We start from the raw sequence: 24,199 nt of genomic DNA, 5'->3' as shown, positions 1-24,199 counted from the left end.
GGAAGCCGCAAAAAAAGCCATGTGGCGGCAGCGGCAGCACTCTGGCTCTGCGGAGAGAGCTGGGCCATACATCGTGAGGCTGGCAGGCATGTGAGCGAGAGCGGAACAGCTGCTCGTGCAACCCCCCTCCTAATAAGAGGTTTTATTATTTTTGAGGTGCAGGAGGCGGCGAGTGTGGTCACCTCATGGCTGCTGCTGTGTTGCAATATTTTGGGGGAGGTCTTATTTTCAGGGAAACGCTATAAACTCATTGTAGTACTCCATTTTGATATGAACATGCTTTGCAGGGCACAAGAAAGGAGTAAAAGTAGCTAACAAACATAATTAAGAGTAAGAGATAAGAAACAAAGGCAACATAGCTAAAGTTAGCTTATACTAAGTCCATTCATTGCATATCTCCGTATCCTTCTACCTTTACTTCCAGTAAACTGCATCATGTTTTCTCTTCATTTCTTTAAACTGCTCATCATTTTGAGGATATTATCAAATATACCCAATCTCAACTTTCTTGGACTTATCTTTGTTTTGGTCCCTTCACTCTGTTTTCACTTAGTTGTCCTGTAATTTGATCTATTGTTTCTATAGGACTAAACGATCTCATTGTTCTTTAAACTGGTCAATTCTGTTTTCAGTCCACGTTCATTCATATCCATTCATTTGTAATTCTCTCTTCTAGTTTTATCACCTTAAATACTTCATTCCCTTTGAATATTCTGTAATTCAAGCCTATTTACTTAATCATTTGTTTTCTCTAAACAAATACAGATGCAACAAGCTTTCTTTTCCCCTCAAGGAATGGTTGAAACGTGAAACTGTTTTGTATATGAACACTTTCCGTATTTTGCTTGTTGGCTTTTTAATCCGAATTCTGTCAGATTGTAGCTTCTTCCAATTGTCAGATATAGATGCAATCTTCATATACAGTAAATAAATTGTATTCCCATCCATATTTTAACATTTCTTGTTATATCTTTGCAGCCTCACCACTTTTTGACACTTGGACAATATTTGATATCTTTTTTATCACTTTTTCTTTAACACTAATCTATGTTACAGCATTCATTTTCATTCCATTCTACAACATACTTTATTATTGTTCTGCCCATGTATATCTAAAGTACTCCTGCTAGCAGTTTCTCATTTTAGTTTCATTTCAAATAATTTCATCTCTTCTGTAGCCAGGCCTCATTTAGCGATGGCCCCAGTTAAAAACTGTTTGCAAATGCAATTATTTATGGTAGTAAACAGTAGTGAAAAAACAGTTTTCTGACAAATGTCCACATTTTTGTTCACATTTGTGCCCCCTGGCAACAATGCATGATTGAGAGTGAGGCTGGCGTTGCTGAATGAGAAGCCTTTATCTGAGTGAGAACACCAGCAACCAGAAATCTTTGCAATCTCTCTCGCTCTTTCAGTCATGTAGTTTGCTTAGTGATTATTTTGCTGAAATGAATTGCAGCCATTAAACCATAAGATAGTGTATTTTTAATCCCATTTACTCTCCTGCAGGGCCAGTGGTGGGATTCAATTTTTTTTACTACTGGTTCTGTGGGCGTGGCTTAGGGGGCATGGCAGGGCAAGTATACTGTAAAATCCCCATACTCTCCCCACCCCACTAGCCTGCTTTCCAGCTCTGTTCTCCTGTGCAGGGCAACAGAAGAAGACCTAGCCACTCAGCTGGGACTCGGGAGGCAGGGAATAGATGGGGGCGGAATCAGCCAGAGATAGTATTTGCCGATTCTCCGAACTACTCAAAATTTCTGCTACCGGTTCACCAGAACCGGTCAGAACTGGCTGACTACCTCCTCTGTGCAGGCCTTTCTACCAATGAAGTTATAAATGCCTAGAGTAGAACATGTCAACCCCAGCTTATTAAAAAGGGGAAGAGAAAGAATTGGAAAGAAAACCCGAATAGGCAACTCTTATTATCAAAACAGAGTCCTCGCAAAGACCTCTGAAAACACAGGGGGCTTTCATACGATCAGTGGAGATTATATTGTGGAATTTAAAAAGTTTGGCTTCCATTTGAAATCGCTCTGGGATATGTTGCTTCTCTTCACAAATACACTAGGAGTTCTGACCCTATGACTCAAGCATGGGTTTATTTAAGACTTCCAGCATCGTCAGATAAGCACATCCTCATGTGGCTAAGATAGTATTACTTTTATAATCAGATGATTATCACAATACAAACAATACTGCTTTTATTGCCATATTGGCAGCATAACCAGAATATATTCTACATTCTTGTCATAAATTAGTATAATTTTTAAATAGATATGTATTTTATTAGTTATATATTTATAAAAAGAGAAATCAGCACAATATAATGGAAAATATGGCACTAAGTCACCACAGGCAATAACTTAGATTTATAATACACAATTGCTGTAGCTCTCAATAATTCACCTGAACTGTGATAAGATGATGGGCTTTATTTACCAAGCATGCTACTGAATCAACCCATTTTCTTGGCTTGTAGAAATGGATTGGGTTCACATCACAGAAAAATTAGAAAAAAAAATGTTTAAAACTAATCAAATTTAGGCTGTGCAAATCCAGATATTATTTTTGACTGACTCAATTAATTTTATTGAGTGAAAAAAGTCTCAAGAGTGTAACTTTTATAATATTTGTTACTTCCATTTATCTAGTTTACAATAATCTGAGTAGTCTAAGAATGATATTTTTAATAAGATAGCAGCGTAAATGTAGTTAAAAAAATAAAATCTAAAAAAGGAGAAATATATTTCTATTTCTCTCAGCACTAATTTCTTATTACTTTTTGCAAATAATCCCACACAAAATCACTGTAATTTTCAGAACGGTATATTTAATCTCTTGCTTTGCTTTGGTTTCTCTAAAATAGATCTGGCAAAAGAATATCTTTACAGAAATTAGCGGACAGTATCTTGGTTGGTTTCACTGGAACTATGTATATCTTTAATCAATGGTAGGGTTCATCATCTGTCTGGATTTTCTCATACATGTATTTCATACTGCAGGTAATACTTGTTTCTGTGAAGACATGAAAGACTATTCCTTGAACTTATAAACACTATTGCAATATAAAGTATTTTAAAGATCATTTTAAGGTAGCATTATATTTATTTTGCTGAAATGAAGGCAATATTATTTTCTGATTCTTTAAAAAATATTTTTCAAGATGATATTGTACTTTTATTTATATGGAGGAAGAAACAATTTTATTTTGATGAGTCTTCAGGAGTCTGTTTGGCTTCGGCTTTCCCTTTCTCTAAGAGGATCAATTCAGTTCTTGCTGAAGATGAAACAATGGGCTCGGATGGTATATCACCCGAGGTTTCATTTTCTTCTTTCTCTTTGAATGATAAGGTTTCCTGAGCATCAAAGAAAGTTTCGTTTTTGTCTGTTGGACTTCCTTCACCCTTTCCTTCTTTTGAATCTGTTTCCTTTTCTTTGCCCGTTTCCTTGTTCTTTTTTGTTGGAGATGAAAAACCTAACTTGGGAAATTTAAACCATCCTGTTTTTTCAGTTTCTTTGGCAGTATCACTGTCTAATTTGGATGAATCATCAGGCTGAACTTTTTGTTGAGCTTCAGGTTTTGAATCTGATATTGTGTCATCTGTAGTGGGAGAAAACCCAACGCTTGGAAACCAAAGTTTAAATCTACCAGATCTCTTACTATCTTTTTCATCTGTGACCTCTCCTGTGCTACTTATAAATGTTGTTTCCTCTGTAGTTTCTATAGCAGATTTAGATATCTCTATTGACTCAGAGTGACTCTCTGCAAATTCACTAGAAGACTGTATATCAACTGTAAAGGATTTAAGTGTTGTCAGTGTTGCAGCAGATGATGTTCCTTCAACATATTCATAAATTATATCCTTATCTTTATCAGATGGTTTCACTTCACTCAAACCAGTTTTTGGTGCTGCTTCTCCTGTACCTGAAAGTTGATGATCCTTATCCTCAAATATTTCACCCATACATTTTGTAGAAGATAACTTGACTGGTACATCTAAGCTCACGTGTGATTCCTGGATTTTCACTTTGAGAAGCGAAAATCCAAAGGCAGCAGTTTGAACATCCGATGGAGGAATCTCAGATTCTTTGACTACTTGAGTGGAGAAAGATTCCTGTATTTCAGCAACATCACCACAGCCAAAGGTAGATTTACTTTCCATCTTTATTTCTCTACTTTCAGCAATTGATCCTTTAACCTGCACTGGTGCACTTGAACTAAATGGGTCATCAGGCTGAAGTTTAATTTCAAGTGGTGCTCTTTGAATATCTGGCTCCTTCAGTGTTGTAATTTTAGCGATGGACTTTTGAACATTACTGTCCATAGCCTCTATTTTCTCTTTAAGAAATTCAGCACTGAATTCCTTTGGCACTTGTTTATGCACATACACTGTTGTATCAACAAAAGAAGAGTCTGTAGATTGGAATTTACTTCCAATTTGTGGTCTCTGAATGGCAGGTTCAGACAACGTTGTAATTCTGACTTTTGATTTCTGAATATCATCTCCTTTCTCTTCAGGGAACATAGCCTTGAACTGCAATTGAGAAATATCATCATCAGCAGTATCCTTTATATCCATTGTCTCTTCTGAAATCAGTTTTTCTCCTTCAGAAATTCTATGTGTGAACTTGAGCATTTTGAATTTGGGCATTTGGAAACTTTCTTCTGCATCTCCAGGTTTTTTATCCTGAACTTGGATTTCTGATGTTTCTCCCTCCGGTCTAACTAATAACACCTCAGTCTGCACTTTTGATGAATCAACCTGAATTTCTACACCCTGAGATTTACTGCGCAAGTTGGCAAATTTTGGTATCTTGAATTTAGATCCTTTTGTTTTACTTGTTTTCTCTTTCTCTTCTGCTTTCACTTCACTTTCTTTAGGCAAATCTTTTTCAAAGCCCTCAACTGGGAAATCAATGATTTCAAAGTCTTCATCAGTGATTGAAACATCCATTTTAACTTTGGAAAGAGTAACGGCAGGCTCTTCTAAGTCAGATTCAATACCGGGAACAATGGCATTGCTCTTTGTGGTAGACCATCCAAACAAAGGCACACTGAATGTTGGCATTTTGAATATACTTTCTTTTCCCTGAGAATCCTTTTTGGGTGACTTCTTTTCAGTCCCCATTGCTTCAGGTTGTGTATCAAGGCTTTCTGGGTCTGTAATAGTAGCATCGATTTTCTTTCCCATAGTAATTTCAGTAGATGGTATCTCAGCCACTATCATAGTGTCTGATATAACTTCTGGTTGCTGAATGGTCATCTCACTTTTAGGGATGCTGCTATCAATATCCATCTTTGGGATAGTGCCAATGAACTCAGTATGAGAACTTTGTCCTTCTGTGCCATCTTTAACTATATCAGCATACATTTTGGCCTCCAGGTCACTAGGTTTCCTGCCAATTTTTTCTGAGGACTGTAAAAAACTGCCTTCACCCACTTTGGTGGTAGACTGCTGTTCTTTCTGCACTCTAACATCCTCTTGAGGAAGCATGACTTTTTGTTCCGAGATGTTTTTTTCACTGTCAAGTTCCCTTGAGATGGTTACAACTTCAGGATATTTTACGTCAACTTGTAATTCAGTAACATGAGCTTCTCCAGTGATGTCTTCAGTTTCAGCATCACTTTTTTTTGGCTTTGAAGTTCGACCAAATGAAGGCATTTTGAATTTGGGCATTTTAAACCAACTCTGAGATTCCTCAGTCTGAATTTCTTCAGAAATTCCTTCATCACTTTTAACTTGTAAGAGCTGAGCTTTTTCACCAGGTTCATCAGATTCTGTAGTCATTTGAAACTGAGAGGTATCAGATTCCGGTTTTGATGAAGTGATTCCACTGCCTGACAGATCTGAAATTGCACTTTCTGACAGTTCTGAAATGCCAAACTTGGGCATTTTCAGTTTTGGCATCCTAAACTCCCCCTCTGTACCATCAGATTTCATACTTGCACTGTCCATATAAATGTCACCTTTGACCTCTGTTTCTAAACATGTCTGTTCAAATGAACTTTTTGTCATGGACACCTTGGGTAAGCTTATATCTGTATCTGTCTGTAATGTTTTGATTTCTTTGATTTCACCTTTCAGCATTTTTACACTTATTTCTGTTTCCTCTACGTTTCTTGTAGTAAAACTGCTTTCTATGTCAGGTATTTGCACCAAAGCTCCATCACCTTCAACTACTATATCTACCTCTGCTTTTGGTACCTTTGTCTTAGACAGTGAGATTTTGGGCATAATTAAATGAGGTCTTTTTACTTGACCTTTTTTGGTGGCTATGTCTACATTTCCATCAGTATGAACTCCTTGATCTTCTGAAATAGTTACTTTTGGTTCTGTGCCTGAATCATCTGATACTATGCCAAGATGAGATTCTTCCACAGGTTCTTTTATACTTGTTTTAAGGCTTGCTTCCTTTTTAGGGGACCAGCTCAATGATGGCAATTTGAATTTTGGCATTTTGAAATGTCCTTTTTCTTCTCCATCTAAACTTCCTCTCTTAGTTATCTGTCCCTTAGCTTCTGGTTCCTTAGCTGCACCATGTAAATCCTGAGTGCTTATCTCTGACTGTGCGACAGAAATATCAACAGATGGTATGCCTACTGCTGCAGTCTTCACATCAGCTTTAATAATTTGGGACATTTTTATTTTCTGTTCCAAGACATCCTTTTTTTCACCAAGTACATCCGACTCCATTTCAAGTGTTGTAGCTTCCACTGCAATATCAATAATATCCATTGTTGTTTTCAGCTGGGGAACATCCACGTCCTTGAATAGGCCAATAGCAATATCTGGAACTTTTCCTTTAGAAAATGAGATCCCAGAGTTAGCCATTTGAAATGTTACCTTTTAATTTTCTTATATATAACTTTAATTTTAATTTCTGTTCCACTTACAAATATTTTAGTCTTTCTACTTTAATTCCCAATAGTTTCATTTTAGGAATCTAAATTCCTTTTACTGATTTATCATTAACATCATCTGGTTGTAACTCTCATTTTAAAAACTGTCATCAAGTGAAGAAACTAAGATTTTAGGTAAACATATTTCCATATCTACTGTAGAAGCTTTAATTGCTGGTCTAAAATGTTCTGTGCTTGTAACTTTAACTTTGGTCATTTAAATACTTTTTTATATCATTGTCAATTATTTATTTATCTAATGTTTCTTGTGAAATAACTTTTTCTTCCTTAAAAACAGACACTGTCATGTCATTATTCAGTGACAGCACACAGGTATTTCAGCTTTATAACCTTTCATTTTTGGAAAACTAGAATGAAGCCTTCTAATAGTTGTTTCCTCCATAATCAGTTTTAATTAAAAATTCTATTCTTTTGTTTAAACTGTAAATGAGAGAACTTCTCTGCTTGCATTAACTGCTGGCAATTTTTCAGCTTCAGGTTCATCAGCTGGGATTTCAGATTATATGCTTTGGGGTGGCCTGCTTCTATGGAAGGTAGGCAGACACCGAGAGCTGTGTAACAATTTTCCTATTGGTAAGGAAAATTCCCAGTAAGGGCATTTGAACCTTTGAACTTATTATCCCACCACCAAGATCAAAAATCCTCCCCTGCACAATAATCTTACCTGAAGAAGCTTGTACTTCTACGTCAGGAGCTTGGAGTTCCACAGTGACTGGGACCCATGGAATTTTTACTTCAGGGGCTGCTATTCTGATGTCGCCCTCAAATTCATCTGCCTTAAGCTGGAGTTTTGTAGTGCTGAGCTCAACATTTGGAAGAGAGGTGTGAACATCAGGCATGCTGGCATCTGAATCTATTTTGGGGCCCTTGATATCAGATTTAGAGAATCCCATACTGGGCATCTTGAACTTTGGCATGTGTATTTTCATCCTGCCTTTCTCACGGCTACCTTCTGCTTCCTCCACTTTGCTGGCAGCCTCAGAATCAGGCAGTTCAGCTTTACCTTTGGGAAGGGAGAAGTCCGCCTCAACCTTTGGAAGGGAGATGCCTACTTCTGGTGTAGTGAACTTGGGGGGCTTGACACTAGGCAACTTCATCCCAGGGGCTTTGATATTGCCCTTCTCTTCAACTTCCACATCCAGGCTTGGGGCCTCCCTGTCCACTTCTGGAACAGTAATGTCAGCTTTGAGCTCTGAAGAGGGCAATGTGAATTCCATTTTAAGTCCTGTTTTGGGGAGGTCTCCTTCCATGGAAGGTATGGTGATTTCTCCCTCTGAAAAACCTTTTCCTTTGGGCCTTGAAATTCCAACTTGGGGCATTTGAAACTTGGGCATTTTGAATTTACCATCCCCACTTTCAAGTTGAACATCAGGCACATGCACAGCCATGGAGGAAGGAGGCTCAATTTCTGGGTGAGGAGATCTCACTTCCAAGGAACCTTGCCCGGTTGGAATTATTATTTCTGGGACAGAAATATCAATATCACACACAGATTTGCCCAGGTTCAGCTCAGGTTTGGCAGGACTGAGATCAGCTTCGGGAAGAGAAACGTCCACTTTAGGCATACTGACATCCACATCGATTTTGGGGCCCTTAATGTCGGGTTTGGAGAATCCCATCCTGGGCATCTTGAACTTTGGCTTGTGTATCTTCAGTCCTCCCCCATCGATGGTGCTTTCAGCCTCTGGCAATTTTACAACCGCTGCAGCATCAGGCACTTCAGCTTTTCCTTTGGGAAGGGTGATGTCAGTTTCAACCTTTGGCAAGGAGATCCCCACTTCTGGCCCTTTGAGTTTGGGGACCTTGACGCTAGGCATCTTCACTTCTGGCATTTTGATTTTGCCCTTATCTCCAATCTCCACTACCAAGCTAGGGGCATCTACCTCCACTTGTGGAAGCTTAAGATCAGTCTCAAGCTCTGCAGAGGGCAGTGAAACCTCTGCTTTCAATTCTGTCTTTGGCAGCTCTGCTTCCACAGAAGGTACGCTGATTTCTGCCTCTGGGATACCTTTTCCTTTGGGAAGTGAAATTCCAAATTTGGGCATATGAAACTTGGGCATGTGGAACTTCCTATCCCCTCTTTCCAGCTTAAGATCGGGGCCCTGCACAGAAACCTTTCCAGAAGGAGCCTCTACGTCTATTTCAGGAGCTTTGTGTTCCAGGGAGGCCGAGCCTGTTGGAATCTTTACGTCTGGTGATGATATGGTAATATCTGCTCCCTTCACCTCTGGCTTCTCAATGTGGAGCTCAGCTTCCGGAAGAGAAACATCCACGTTAGGCATACCTACGTCCACATCGATTTTGGAGCTTTTGATGTCTGGTTTAGAGAATCCCATGCTGGGCATCTTGAACTTCGGCATGTGTATCTTCCGTCCTGCCCCATCGATGGTGCCTTCAGCCTCTGGCAATTTTACGGCCGCTTCACCATCAGACACTTCAACTTTCCCTTTGGGAAGGGTGATGTCAGTTTCAACCTTTGGCAGGGTGACCCCTACTTCTGGCCCTTTGAGCTTCGGGACCTTGACACTAGGCAGCTTCACTTCAGGCATTTTGATTTTGCCCTTATCTCCAATCTCCACGTCCAAGCGAGGGGCATCTACCTCCACTTGTGGAACCTTAAGATCGGTCTCAAGCTCTGCAGAGGGCAGTGAAACTTCTGCTTTAAATTCTGTTTTTGGCAGCTCTGCTTCCACAGAAGGTACACTGATTTCTGCCTCTGGGATATCTTTTCCTTTGGGAAGTGAAATTCCAAATTTGGGCATATGAAACTTGGGCATGTGGAACTTCCTATCCCCGCATTCCAGCTTAAGATCGGGGCCCTGCACAGAAACCTTTCCAGAAGGAGCCTCTACGTCTACTTCAGGAGCTTTGAGTTCCAGGGTGGCCGAGCCTGTTGGAATCTTTACATCTGGTGCTGATATGGTAATATCTGCTCCCTTCACCTCTGGCTTCTCAATGTGGAGCTCAGCTTCCGGAAGAGAAACGTCGACGTGAGGCATACCGATGTCAACATCGATTTTGGGGCCCTTGATTTCTGGTTTAGAGAACCCCATGCTGGGCATCTTGAACTTAGGCATGTGTATCTTCCGTCCTGCCCCATCGATGGTGCCTTCAGCCTCTGGCAATTTTACAGCCACTGCACCATCAGACACTTCAACTTTCCCTTTGGGAAGGGTGATGTCAGTTTCAACCTTTGGCATGGTGACCCCTACTTCTGGCCCTTTGAGCTTCGGGACCTTGACACTAGGCATCTTCACTGCAGGCATTTTGATTTTGCCCTTATCTCCAATCTCCACGTCCAAGCGAGGGGCTTCTACCTCCACTTGTGGAAGCTTAAGATCGGTCTCAAGCTCTGCAGAGGGCAGTGAAACCTCTGCTTTCAATTCTGTTTTTGGCAGCTCTGCTTCCACAGAAGGTACGCTGATTTCTGCCTCTGGGATATCTTTTCCTTTGGGAAGTGAAATTCCAAATTTGGGCATATGAAACTTGGGCATGTGGAACTTCCTATCCCCGCTTTCCAGCTTAAGATCGGGGCCCTGCACAGAAACCTTTCCAGAGGGAGCCTCTACGTCTACTTCGGGAGCTTTGAGTTCCAGGGTGGCCGAGCCTGTTGGAATCTTTACATCTGGTGCTGATATGGTAATATCTGCTCCCTTCACCTCTGGCTTCTCAATGTGGAGCTCAGCTTCCGGAAGAGAAACGTCCACTTGAGGCATACCGATGTCAACATCGATTTTGGGGCCCTTGATTTCTGGTTTAGAGAACCCCATGCTGGGCCTCTTGAACTTTGGCATGTGTATCTTCCGTCCTGCCCCATCGATGGTGCCTTCAGCCTCTGGCAATTTTATGGCCGCTGCACCATCAGACACTTCAACTTTCCCTTTGGGAAGGGTGATGTCAGTCTCAACCTTTGGCAAGGCGATCCCTACTTCTGGCCCTTTGAGCTTCGGGACCTTGACACTAGGCATCTTCACTTCAGGCATTTTGATTTTGCCCTTATCTCCAATCTCCACGTCCAAGCGAGGGGCTTCTACCTCCACTTGTGGAAGCTTAAGATCGGTCTCAAGCTCTGCAGAGGGCAGTGAAACCTCTGCTTTCAATTCTGTTTTTGGCAGCTCTGCTTCCACAGAAGGTACGCTGATTTCTGCCTCTGGGATATCTTTTCCTTTGGGAAGTGAAATTCCAAATTTGGGCATATGAAACTTGGGCATGTGGAACTTCCTATCCCCGCTTTCCAGCTTAAGATCGGGGCCCTGCACAGAAACCTTTCCAGAGGGAGCCTCTACGTCTACTTCGGGAGCTTTGAGTTCCAGGGTGGCCGAGCCTGTTGGAATCTTTACATCTGGTGCTGATATGGTAATATCTGCTCCCTTCACCTCTGGCTTCTCAATGTGGAGCTCAGCTTCCGGAAGAGAAAAGTCCACTTGAGGCATACCGATGTCAACATCGATTTTGGGGCCCTTGATTTCTGGTTTAGAGAACCCCATGCTGGGCATCTTGAACTTTGGCATGTGTATCTTCTGTCCTGCCCCATCGATGGTGCCTTCAGCCTCTGGCAATTTTACAGCCGCTGCACCATCAGACACTTCAAGTTTCCCTTTGGGAAGGGTGATGTCAGTCTCAACCTTTGGCAGGGTGACCCCTACTTCTGGCCCTTTGAGCTTCGGGACCTTGACACTAGGCATCTTCACTTCAGGCATTTTGATTTTGCCCTTATCTCCAATCTCCACGTCCAAGCGAGGGGCTTCTACCTCCACTTGTGGAAGCTTAAGATCGGTCTCAAGCTCTGCAGAGGGCAGTGAAACTTCTGCTTTCAATTCTGTTTTTGGCAGCTCTGCTTCCACAGAAGGTACGCTGATTTCTGCCTCTGGGATATCTTTTCCTTTGGGAAGTGAAATTCCAAATTTGGGCATATGAAACTTGGGCATGTGGAACTTCCTATCCCCGCTTTCCAGCTTAAGATCGGGGCCCTGCACAGAAACCTTTCCAGAAGGAGCCTCTACGTCTACTTCAGGAGCTTTGAGTTCCAGGGTGGCCGAGCCTGTTGGAATCTTTACATCTGGTGCTGATATGGTAATATCTGCTCCCTTCACCTCTGGCTTCTCAATGTGGAGCTCAGCTTCCGGAAGAGAAACGTCCACTTGAGGCATACCGATGTCAACATCGATTTTGGGGCCCTTGATTTCTGGTTTAGAGAACCCCATGCTGGGCATCTTGAACTTTGGCATGTGTATCTTCCGTCCTGCCCCATCGATGGTGCCTTCAGCCTCTGGCAATTTTATGGCCGCTGCACCATCAGACACTTCAACTTTCCCTTTGGGAAGGGTGATGTCAGTCTCAACCTTTGGCAAGGCGATCCCTACTTCTGGCCCTTTGAGCTTCGGGACCTTGACACTAGGCATCTTCACTTCAGGCATTTTGATTTTGCCCTTATCTCCAATCTCCACGTCCAAGCGAGGGGCTTCTACCTCCACTTGTGGAAGCTTAAGATCGGTCTCAAGCTCTGCAGAGGGCAGTGACACTTCTGCTTTCAATTCTGTTTTTGGCAGCTCTGCTTCCACAGAAGGTACGCTGATTTCTGCCTCTGGGATACCTTTTCCTTTGGGAAGTGAAATTCCAAATTTGGGCATATGGAACTTGGGCATTTGGAACTTCCTATCCCCTCTTTCCAGCTTAAGATCGGGGCCGTGCACAGAAACCTTTCCAGAAGGAGCCTCTACGTCTACTTCGGGAGCTTTGAGTTCCAGGGTGGCCGAGCCTGTTGGAATCTTTACATCTGGTGCTGATATGGTAATATCTGCTCCCTTCACCTCTGGCTTCTCAATGTGGAGCTCAGCTTCTGGAAGAGAAACGTCCACTTGAGGCATACCGATGTCAACATCGATTTTGGGGCCCTTGATTTCTGGTTTAGAGAACCCCATGCTGGGCATCTTGAACTTTGGCATGTGTATCTTCCGTCCTGCCCCATCGATGGTGCCTTCAGCCTCTGGCAATTTTACAGCCGCTGCACCATCAGACACTTCAACTTTCCCTTTCGGAAGGGTGATGTCAGTTTCAACCTTTGGCAGGGTGACCCCTACTTCTGGCCCTTTGAGCTTCGGGACCTTGACACTAGGCAGCTTCACTTCAGGCATTTTGATTTTGCCCTTATCTCCAATCTCCAAGTCCAAGCGAGGGGCTTCTACCTCCACTTGTGGAAGCTTAAGATCGGTCTCAAGCTCTGTAGAGGGCAGTGACACTTCTGCTTTCAATTCTGTTTTTGGCAGCTCTGCTTCCACAGAAGGTACACTGATTTCTGCCTCTGGGATATCTTTTCCTTTGGGAAGTGAAATTCCAAATTTGGGCATATGAAACTTGGGCATGTGGAACTTCCTATCCCCGCTTTCCAGCTTAAGATCGGGGCCCTGCACAGAAACCTTTCCAGAAGGAGCCTCTATGTCTACTTCAGGAGCTTTGAGTTCCAGGGTGGCTGAGCCTGTTGGAATCTTTACATCTGGTGCTGATATGGTAATATCTGCTCCCTTCACCTCTGGCTTCTCAATGTGGAGCTCAGCTTCCAGAAGAGAAACGTCCACTTTAGGCATACCGATGTCAACATCGATTTTGGGGCCCTTGATTTCTGGTTTAGAGAACCCCATACTGGGCATCTTAAACTTTGGCATGTGTATCTTCCGTCCTGCCCCATCGATGGTGCCTTCAGCCTCTGGCAATTTTACGGCCGCTGCACCATCAGACACTTCAACTTTCCCTTTCGGAAGGGTGATGTCAGTCTCAACCTTTGGCAGGGTGACCCCTACTTCTGGCCCTTTGAGCTTCGGGACCTTGACACTAGGCATCTTCACTTCAGGCATTTTGATTTTGCCCTTATCTCCAATCTCCACGTCCAAGCGAGGGGCTTCTACCTCCACTTGTTGAAGCTTAAGATCAGTCTCAAGCTCTGCCGAGGGGAGTGTCACTTCTGCTTTCAATTCTGTCTTTGGTAGCTCTGCTTCCACAGAAGGTATGCTGATTTCTTCCTCAGGGATGCCTTTTCCTTTGGGCATTGAAATTCCAAATTTGGGCATTCTGAATTTTGAAATTTTGAATGTAGTATCCCCTCCTTCAGGCATAACATCAGGACCCTGCACAAAAACCTTTCTGGATGGAGTCTCTGTTTCTTCATCAGGAGCTTTAAATTCCTGGCTGGCTAAGCCCATTGGAATCTTTACTTCTGGGGCTGATATAGTAATATCTCCCTTTATCTCTGGTTTGTCAGCATGGAGGTCAGCTTCAGGAAGAGAAATGTCCACTTTAGGCATATTAATATCCACATCGACTTTGGGATCCTTGATGTTTGGTTTGGAGAATCCCATGGTAGGCATCTTGAACTTTGGCGTGTGTATCTTAATCCCTCCACCTTCAATTGTACTTTCAGTTTGTGGAAGTTTGATAGTCGCTGCATCATGAGGCAGTTCAATTTTTGTTTTTGTTAGTGAGATATCAGTGTCTACCTTTGGTACAGAGATCCCTACTTCTGGTGCTTCAAGTTTAGGTGCCTTGATGCTAGACATCTTTACCCCAGCAGTTTTGATGTTTCCCTTATCGCCAACTTCTATGTCCAGGCTTGGGACCACTACCTCCCCTTTTGGCAGTTTAATGTCAGCTTCAATTTCTGCTGAGGGCAGAGTGACTTCTGCTTTTAGTCCTGTTTTGTGGAGATCAGTTTCCACAGAAGGTACACTGATTTCTGCCTCTGGGACACCTTTCCCTTTAGGCAGTGAAATTCCAAATTTGGGCATTGAAAATTTGGGCATTTTGAACTTGCTATCTGTACTCTCTATTTCAACCTTGGGGTCTTTCACAGTCATCTTGCTGGAAGACACCTCTATTTCGAAGTCAATTGGTTTTATTTCCACAGACGTTTGCCCCATTGGAATTTTTGTGTCAGTGGAAGAAATCATGTTGCCTGTAGGTTTGCCTACTTGCAACTTACTTTTGGTAGCTTGGAGCTCAGCTTCAGGAAGAGTAATGTCCATTTTAGGCATACTGACATCTACATCGACTTTGGGGCCTTTGATGTCTGGTTTGGAGGATCCCATACTGGGCATCTTGAAATGGGGCATGTGTATCTTCAGCCCTCCTCCTTCAATGGTGCCTTCAGCCTCTGGCAATTTTATGGATGCTGAACCATCAGACACTTCGGCTTCTCCTTTGGGAAGGGAGACATCCGCTTCAACTTTTGGTAGGGAGATCCCTACTTCTGGCCCTTTGAGCTTTGGGACCTTGATACTAGGCATCTTCAATCCAGGCATTTTGATTTTGCCCTCATCTCCAACCTCCATATCCACTCTGGGGTCCACTACTTCCACATCTGGGACTTTAATGCCAGTTTGTAAACCTACAGAGGGCAATGTGACTTCCCTTTTCAGTTCTTTTTTGGTGAGGTCCAGATCCACAGATGATACAGTGTCTTCTTCGTCTGGGACACCTTTCCCTTGGGACACTGAAATTCCAAACTTGGGCATATGGAACCTGGGAATTTTAAATGTAGTATCTCCGTTTTCGAATGTAATCTCTGGCTGCGGCAAAGCCAGAGGCATTTTAATTTTGCTCTTCTCCCCAATCCCCATTTCTAGGGTGGGGGTCTGTGCCTCCATTTTTGGCAACTTAATGTCAGCTTCAAGCACTGCAGATGGAATTGTGACCTCTAATCCACTTTGGGGGATAATTGCTTGAATGGATGGTACAGTGATTTCTACTTCTGGGTCACCTTTCCCTTTGTGCAGTGATGTTCCAAATTGTGGAATCTGGAACTTGGGCATTTGAAACTTCCTATCCCTGCTTTCCAACTTAAGATCAGGGCCCTGCACAGAAACCTTTCCAGAAGGAACCTCTACGTCTACTTCGGGAGCTTTGAGTTCCACTTTACCTGACCCCATTGGAATCTTTACGTCTGGTGCTGATATGGTCATATCACCTTTCGTCACCTCTGGCTTCACAAGGTGGATCTCAGCTTCAGGAAGCGAAACGTCCACTTTAGGCATACTGGCATCCACATCGATTTTGGGACCCTTGATGTCTGGTTTAGAGAATCCCATGCTGGGCATCTTGAATTTTGGCTTGTGTATCTTCAGTCCTCCCCCATCGATGGTGCCTTCAGCCTCTGGCAATTTTATGGCCGCTGTACCAACAGAAACTTCAACTTTCCCTTTGGGAAGGGTGATATCAGTCTCAATCTTTGGCAGGGTGTCCCCTACTTCTGGCCCTTTGAGCTTCGGGACCTTGACACTAGGCAGCTTCACTTCAGGCATTTTGATTTTGCCCTTATCTCCAATATCCATGTCCAAGCGAGGAGCCTCTACCTCCACTTGTGGAAGCTTAAGATCGGTCTCAAGCTCTTCAGAGGGCAGTGAAATGTCTGCTTTCAATTCTGTCTTTGGCAGCTCTGCTTCCACAGAAGGTATGCTCATTTCTGCCTCTGGGATACCTTTTCCTTTGGGAAGTGAAATTCCAAATTTGGGCATATGGAACTTGGGCATTTGGAACTTCCTATCCCCGCTTTCCAGCTTAAGATCGGGGCCCTGCGCAGAAACTTTTCCAGAGGGAGCCTCTACGTCTACTTCGGGAGCTTTGAGTTCCAGGCTGGCTGAGCCTGTTGGAAACTTTACATCTGGTGCTGATATGGTAATGTCTCCTCCCTTCACCTCTGGCTTCTCAACATGGAGCTCAACCTCAGGACGAGAAACGTCCACTTTAGGCATACTGACATCCACATCAATTTGGGGGCCCTTGATGTCTGGTTTAGAGAATCCCATGCTCGGCATCTTAAACTTTGGCATATGTATTTTCCGTCCTGCCCCATCGATGGTGCCTTCAACCTCTGGCAATTTTACTGCCGCTGCACCATCAGACACTTCAACTTTCCCTTTGGGAAGGGTGATGTCAGTCTCAACCTTTGGCAGGGTGACCCCTACATCTGGCCCTTTAAGCTTCGGGACCTTGACACTAGGCATCTTCACTTCAGGCATTTTGATTTTGCCCTTATCTTCAATCTCCACGTTCAAGCGAGGGGTTTCTACCTCCACTTGTGGAAGCTTAAGATCGGTCTCAAGCTCTGCAAAGGGCAGTGACACTTCTGCTTTCAGTTCTGTTTTTGGCAGCTCTGCTTCCACAGAAGGTACGCTGATTTCTGCCTCTGGGATATCTTTTCCTTTGGGAAGTGAAATTCCAAATTTGGGCATATGAAACTTGGGCATGTGGAACTTCCTATCCCCGCTTTCAAGCTTAAGATCGGGGCCCTGCACAGAAACCTTTTCAGAAGGAGCCTCTACGTCTACTTCAGGAGCTTTGAGTTCCAGGGTGGCCGAGCCTGTTGGAATCTTTACATCTGGTGCTGATATGGTAATATCTGCTCCCTTCACCTCTGGCTTCTCAATGTGGAGCTCAGCTTCCGGAAGAGAAACGTCCACTTGAGGCATACCGATGTCAACATCGATTTTGGGGCCCTTGATTTCTGGTTTAGAGAACCCCATGCTGGGCATCTTGAACTTTGGCATGTGTATCTTCCGTCCTGCCCCATCGATGGTGCCTTCAGCCTCTGGCAATTTTATGGCCGCTGCACCATCAGACACTTCAACTTTCCCTTTGGGAAGGGTGATGTCAGTCTCAACCTTTGGCAAAGGTTGGGACATCCCTATTTTTGGCCCTGTGAGCTTTGGGACCTTGACACTAGGCATCTTCACTTCAGGCATTTTGATTTTGCCCTTATCTCCAATCTCCACGTCCAAGTGAGGGGCTTCTACCTCCACTTGTGGAACCTTAAGATCGGTCTCAAGCTCTGCAGAGGGCAGTGACACTTCTGCTTTCAATTCTGTTTTTGGCAGCTCTGCTTCCACAGAAGGTACGCTGATTTCTGCCTCTGGGATATCTTTTCCTTTGGGAAGTGAAATTCCAAATTTGGGCATATGAAACTTGGGCATGTGGAACTTCCTATCCCCGCTTTCCAGCTTAAGATCGGGGCCCTGCACAGAAACCTTTCCAGAAGGAGCCTCTACGTCTACTTCGGGAGCTTTGAGTTCCAGGGTGGCCGAGCCTGTTGGAATCTTTACGTCTGGTGCTGATATGGTCATATCACCTTTCGTCACCTCCGGCTTCGCAAGGTGGATCTCTGCTTCAGGAAGCGAAACGTCCACTTTAGGCATACTGGCATTCACATCGATTTTGGGACCCTTGATGTCTGGTTTAGAGAATCCCATGCTGGGCATCTTGAATTTTGGCTTGTGTATCTTCAGTGCTCCCCCTTCGATGGTGCCTTCAGCCTCTGGCAATTTTATGGCCGCTGCACCATCAGACACTTCAACTTTCCCTTTGGGAAGGGTGGTGTCAGTCTCAACCTTTGGCAGGGTGACCCCTACTTCTGGCCCTTTGAGCTTCGGGACCTTGACACTAGGCATCTTCACTTCAGGCATTTTGATTTTGCCCTTATCTCCAATCTCCACGTTCAAGCGAGGGGTTTCTACCTCCACTTGTGGAAGCTTAAGATCGGTCTCAAGCTCTGCAAAGGGCAGTGACACTTCTGCTTTCAGTTCTGTTTTTGGCAGCTCTGCTTCCACAGAAGGTACGCTGATTTCTGCCTCTGGGATATCTTTTCCTTTGGGAAGTGAAATTCCAAATTTGGGCATATGAAACTTGGGCATGTGGAACTTCCTATCCCCGCTTTCAAGCTTAAGATCGGGGCCCTGCACAGAAACCTTTTCAGAAGGAGCCTCTACGTCTACTTCAGGAGCTTTGAGTTCCAGGGTGGCCGAGCCTGTTGGAATCTTTACATCTGGTGCTGATATGGTCATATCTGCTCCCTTCACCTCTGGCTTCTCAATGTGGAGCTCAGCTTCCGGAAGAGAAACGTCCACTTGAGGCATACCGATGTCAACATCAATTTTGGGGCCCTTGATTTCTGGTTTAGAGAACCCCATGCTGGGCATCTTGAACTTTGGCATGTGTATCTTCCGTCCTGCCCCATCGATGGTGCCTTCAGCCTCTGGCAATTTTATGGCCGCTGCACCATCAGACACTTCAACTTTCCCTTTGGGAAGGGTGATGTCAGTCTCAACCTTTGGCAAAGGTTGGGACATCCCTATTTTTGGCCCTGTGAGCTTTGGGACCTTGACACTAGGCATCTTCACTTCAGGCATTTTGATTTTGCCCTTATCTCCAATCTCCACGTCCAAGTGAGGGGCTTCTACCTCCACTTGTGGAACCTTAAGATCGGTCTCAAGCTCTGCAGAGGGCAGTGACACTTCTGCTTTCAATTCTGTTTTTGGCAGCTCTGCTTCCACAGAAGGTACGCTGATTTCTGCCTCTGGGATATCTTTTCCTTTGGGAAGTGAAATTCCAAATTTGGGCATATGAAACTTGGGCATGTGGAACTTCCTATCCCCGCTTTCCAGCTTAAGATCGGGGCCCTGCACAGAAACCTTTCCAGAAGGAGCCTCTACGTCTACTTCGGGAGCTTTGAGTTCCAGGGTGGCCGAGCCTGTTGGAATCTTTACGTCTGGTGCTGATATGGTCATATCACCTTTCGTCACCTCCGGCTTCGCAAGGTGGATCTCTGCTTCAGGAAGCGAAACGTCCACTTTAGGCATACTGGCATCCACATCGATTTTGGGACCCTTGATGTCTGGTTTAGAGAATCCCATGCTGGGCATCTTGAATTTTGGCTTGTGTATCTTCAGTCCTCCCCCTTCGATGGTGCCTTCAGCCTCTGGCAATTTTATGGCCGCTGCACCATCAGACACTTCAACTTTCCCTTTGGGAAGGGTGGTGTCAGTCTCAACCTTTGGCAGGGTGACCCCTACTTCTGGCCCTTTGAGCTTCGGGACCTTGACACTAGGCATCTTCACTTCAGGCATTTTGATTTTGCCCTTATCTCCAATCTCCACGTCCAAGCGAGGGGCTTCTACCTCCACTTGTGGAAGCTTAAGATCGGTCTCAAGCTCTGCAGAGGGCAGTGAAACGTCTGCTTTCAATTCTGTTTTTGGCAGCTCTGCTTCCACAGAAGGTACGCTGATTTCTGCCTCTGGGATATCTTTTCCTTTGGGATGTGAAATTCCAAATTTGGGCATATGAAACTTGGGCATGTGGAACTTCCTATCCCCGCTTTCCAGCTTAAGATCGGGGCCCTGCACAGAAACCTTTCTAGAAGGAGCCTCTACGTCTACTTCGGGAGCTTTGAGTTCGAGGGTGGCCGAGCCTGTTGGAATCTTTACGTCTGGTGCTGATATGGTCATATCACCTTTCGTCACCTCCGGCTTCGCAAGGTGGATCTCTGCTTCAGGAAGCGAAACGTCCACTTTAGGCATACTGGCATCCACATCGATTTTGGGACCCTTGATGTCTGGTTTAGAGAATCCCATGCTGGGCATCTTGAATTTTGGCTTGTGTATCTTCAGTCCTCCCCCATCGATGGTGCCTTCAGCCTCTGGCAATTTTATGGCCGCTGTACCAACAGAAACTTCAACTTTCCCTTTGGGAAGGGTGATATCAGTCTCAATCTTTGGCAGGGTGCCCCCTACTTCTGGCCCTTTGAGCTTCGGGACCTTGACACTAGGCAGCTTCACTTCAGGCATTTTGATTTTGCCCTTATCTCCAGTATCCATGTCCAAGCGAGGGGCATCTACCTCCACTTGTGGAAGCTTAATATCGGTCTCAAGCTCTTCAGAGGGCAGTGAAACGTCTGCTTTCAATTCTGTCTTTGGCAGCTCTGCTTCCACAGAAGGTACGCTCATTTCTGCCTCTGGGATACCTTTTCCTTTGGGAAGTGAAATTCCAAATTTGGGTATATGGAACTTGGGCATTTGGAACTTCCTATCCCCGCTTTCCAGCTTAAGATCGGGGCCCTGCGCAGAAACTTTTCCAGAGGGAGCCTCTACGTCTACTTCGGGAGCTTTGAGTTCCAGGCTGGCTGAGCCTGTTGGAAACTTTACGTCTGGTGCTGATATGGTAATGTCTCCTCCCTTCACCTCTGGCTTCTCAACATGGAGCTCAACCTCAGGACGAGAAACGTCCACTTTAGGCATACTGACATCCACATCAATTTGGGGGCCCTTGATGTCTGGTTTAGAGAATCCCCTGCTCGGCATCTTAAACTTTGGCATATGTATTTTCCGTCCTGCCCCATCGATGGTGCCTTCAGCCTCTGGCAATTTTACTGCCACTGCACCATCAGACACTTCAACTTTCCCTTTGGGAAGGGTGATGTCAGTCTCAACCTTTGGCAGGGTGACCCCTACATCTGGCCCTTTGAGCTTCGGGACCTTGACACTAGGAATCTTCACTTCAGGCATTCTTATTTTGCCTTTATCTCCAATATCCATGTCCAAGCAAGGGGCATCTACCTCCACTTGTAGAAGCTTAAGATCGGTCTCAAGGTCTTCAGAGGGCAGTGAAACTTCTGCTTTCAATTCTGTCTTTGGCAGCTCTGCTTCCACATAAGGTATGCTCATTTCTGCCTCTGGGATACCTTTTCCTTTGGGAAGTGAAATTCCAAATTTGGGCATATGGAACTTGGGCATTTGGAACTTCCTATCCCCGCTTTCCAGCTTAAGATCGGGGCCCTGCGCAGAAACTTTTCCAGAGGGAGCCTCTACGTCTACTTCGGGAGCTTTGAGTTCCAGGGTGGCCGAGCCTGTTGGAATCTTTACGTCTGGTGCTGATATGGTCATATCACCTTTCGTCACCTCCGGCTTCGCAAGGTGGATCTCTGCTTCAGGAAGCGAAACATCCACTTTAGGCATGCTGACATCCACATCGATTTGTGGGCCCTTGATGTCTGGTTTAGAGAATCCCATGCTGGGCATCTTGAACTTTGGCATGTGTATCTTCAGTCCTCCCCCATCGATGGTGCTTTCAGCCTCTGGCAATTTTACTGCCGCTGCACCATCAGACACTTCAACTTTCCCTTTGGGAAGGGTGATGTCAGTCTCAACCTTTGGAAGGGAGATCCCTTCTTCTGGTGTTTTGAGTTTGGCGACCTTGACGGTAGGCATCTTTAGTCCAGGCATTTTGATTTTGCCCTTCTCCCCTATCTCCACATCCAGAGTTGGGGCCTCTATCTCCATTTCTGTCAGCTTATTGTCAGGTTCAATCTCTGCAGTTTTCAGTTCCGTTTTCAGTCCAGTTTTGGGGGAGTCTGCTTCCATGGAAGATATGGAAAGTTCTCCCTGTGGAATATCTTTCTGTTTGGGAAGTGATATCTCAAACCTGGGCATTTGTAATTTTAACATTTTGAACCTAGTTTCGTCATCTTCCAGTGTAATGGCTGAGCCATCTGTACAAATTTCATCTGATATAATATTTGTTTTCAATTCCAAAATTTCCTGGCCTGCTGTTGCCTTTATGTCAAATTCTGAGATGTTTATATCAGCAGTAATTTCCCCCATCTTAAGTTCAGGTTTGGTACCCTTATGGTCAACTTTGGGAAGGGAGAAATCCATTTTAGGCATTTTGATGTCCATCTCAGCTTTGGGAGCTTCAGTTTCTGGTAATGCATACTTGGTAGCAATATTTGTTTCTTTTCCTTTTTCCTCTTTCTGATATTGGGTTTCAATTTGTACTTTTGAATCTTTTTGCTTTTTTTTCCTCGTTTTTGGAATTTTTTGTGAAACTTTGATCTGAGAGTCTGTAATGTCTTTTGTTTGAATTACTGCTGTTTTCATCTGTGTTGTTGTAACCGTAGGTTCTTGCTTTGTAAATTCTATATTGGATTTTAATTTCTTCTCTTTGGATTTTGTAATAGTTAGTTCAACATCAGGGTATTTTCTTGTATGTTGTGGAAGTGGAAATACTGTGTCTGATACACCTCTTGTTGGCTCTTTTTCTTTTGATTTTCTGTCTACATCTAATGAAGTATACTCTTTTGTCGTTACCTCTGAGAGTTCCACAGCAGTAGCATTCTCATATTCTTTGAATGGATTTATTTCATATGGTTCTTGTTTACTTTTGTGCATCTTAAATCCAATAGTTGGAAACTTTAGTTTCTTTTGACTTTGTTTTTTAACTTTTCCATGAATTTCTTCTGGCTGGAATTCTGTATCTGTGCTTGTAGGAGAAACATCTGGAATTCCATGTTCATATGCATCTGATGTACTTCGAGATCTTCTGGGCCCCAAAATCTTCTTTCCCTTAATTGACTGGAATTTTGGCCACGAGAGTCTATCCTTTTTGGTTCTTTTTGGTCTTCCCACTCTTTGTTTTACAATTAAGTTTGCTTTATCTTCCTCTGATATTGTCTTCTCAGATATTTCCATTGTATCCATTCCCTGGGGAGAAAAATTCTAAAATGAATATGTTTGTTTAGGAAAAAATGCATATGGTATTATTTATATCATTTATTTTTTAATTATAAGGATTATAGTATACCATAATCAACTCCCCAAATATATAATTTGAATTAAAAGAAATACCATTTGTGCAAACAATTTATTTATATATATATATACATATATACATATATACATATATACATATATACATACATACATACATACATACATACATACATACATACATATATATATATATATATATATATATATATATATATATTAGATTTTTTACAACCCCTGGTAAGCCCCAATTATGGGAGGAAGCTAACTGCTTCCATCATCTGTCCTTCGGCTCGTCACAAGAGTCCATCACGACAGAAACCCAATATTTTTACTGTTGCCTTTGTTATATTTGTGTTTTTTAATTTGTGCTGATAAATAAATAAAGGGAGACTAGTATAGATCTATTTCAAGCTATTTAGCTCTCATCAGCTAGCCATACCCTTACTGGGATTTCAGTAAATGAGTCATTCAGTAAATGACTCTAAATATATATATATATATATATATAAATATATAAATATAAATATATAAATATATAAATATATAAATATATATATATATATATATATATATATATATATATATATATATATATATATATACACACACACACACACACACACACACACACACACACACACACACACACACACACACACACACACACACACACACACACACACACACACACACACACACACACACACACACACATATATATATATATATATATATATATATATATATATATATATATATATATAAATATATAAAGTCACAACCCCTGGTATGCCCCAATTATGGGAGGAAGCTAACTGCTTCCATTCTCTGTCAATCGGCTCGTCACAAGAGTCCATCATGACAGAAACCCAATATTTTTACTGTTGCCTTTGTTATATTTGTGTTTTTT

General features: G+C 43.3%; 1 protein-coding gene across 1 annotated transcript in view; it reads right to left on the bottom strand.

The window, feature by feature from the left end:
* Window positions 1-2,083: 2,083 nt before the first annotated feature.
* Window positions 2,084-24,199, bottom strand: part of AHNAK2 (AHNAK nucleoprotein 2) — a 95,230-nt gene continuing 73,114 nt past the window's right edge. The window contains exons 7-8 of the mRNA XM_087727049.1: window positions 7,590-23,220; window positions 2,084-6,805 (exon numbers count right to left, since the gene is read on the bottom strand). Coding sequence (XP_087583175.1) covers window positions 3,207-6,805; window positions 7,590-23,220 — 19,230 coding nt within the window. The 3' untranslated portion in view covers window positions 2,084-3,206. The remainder of the gene's footprint in view (window positions 6,806-7,589; window positions 23,221-24,199) is intronic.

The sequence above is a fragment of the Thamnophis sirtalis genome, unplaced genomic scaffold (genome assembly GCF_051295495.1).
Source record: "Thamnophis sirtalis isolate CommonGarterSnake01/CBP01778 unplaced genomic scaffold, rThaSir2_p1.2 scaffold_1, whole genome shotgun sequence".
Taxonomy (NCBI): Eukaryota; Metazoa; Chordata; class Lepidosauria; order Squamata; family Natricidae; genus Thamnophis; species Thamnophis sirtalis.
This window is presented reverse-complemented; position numbering and strand designations above follow the sequence as displayed.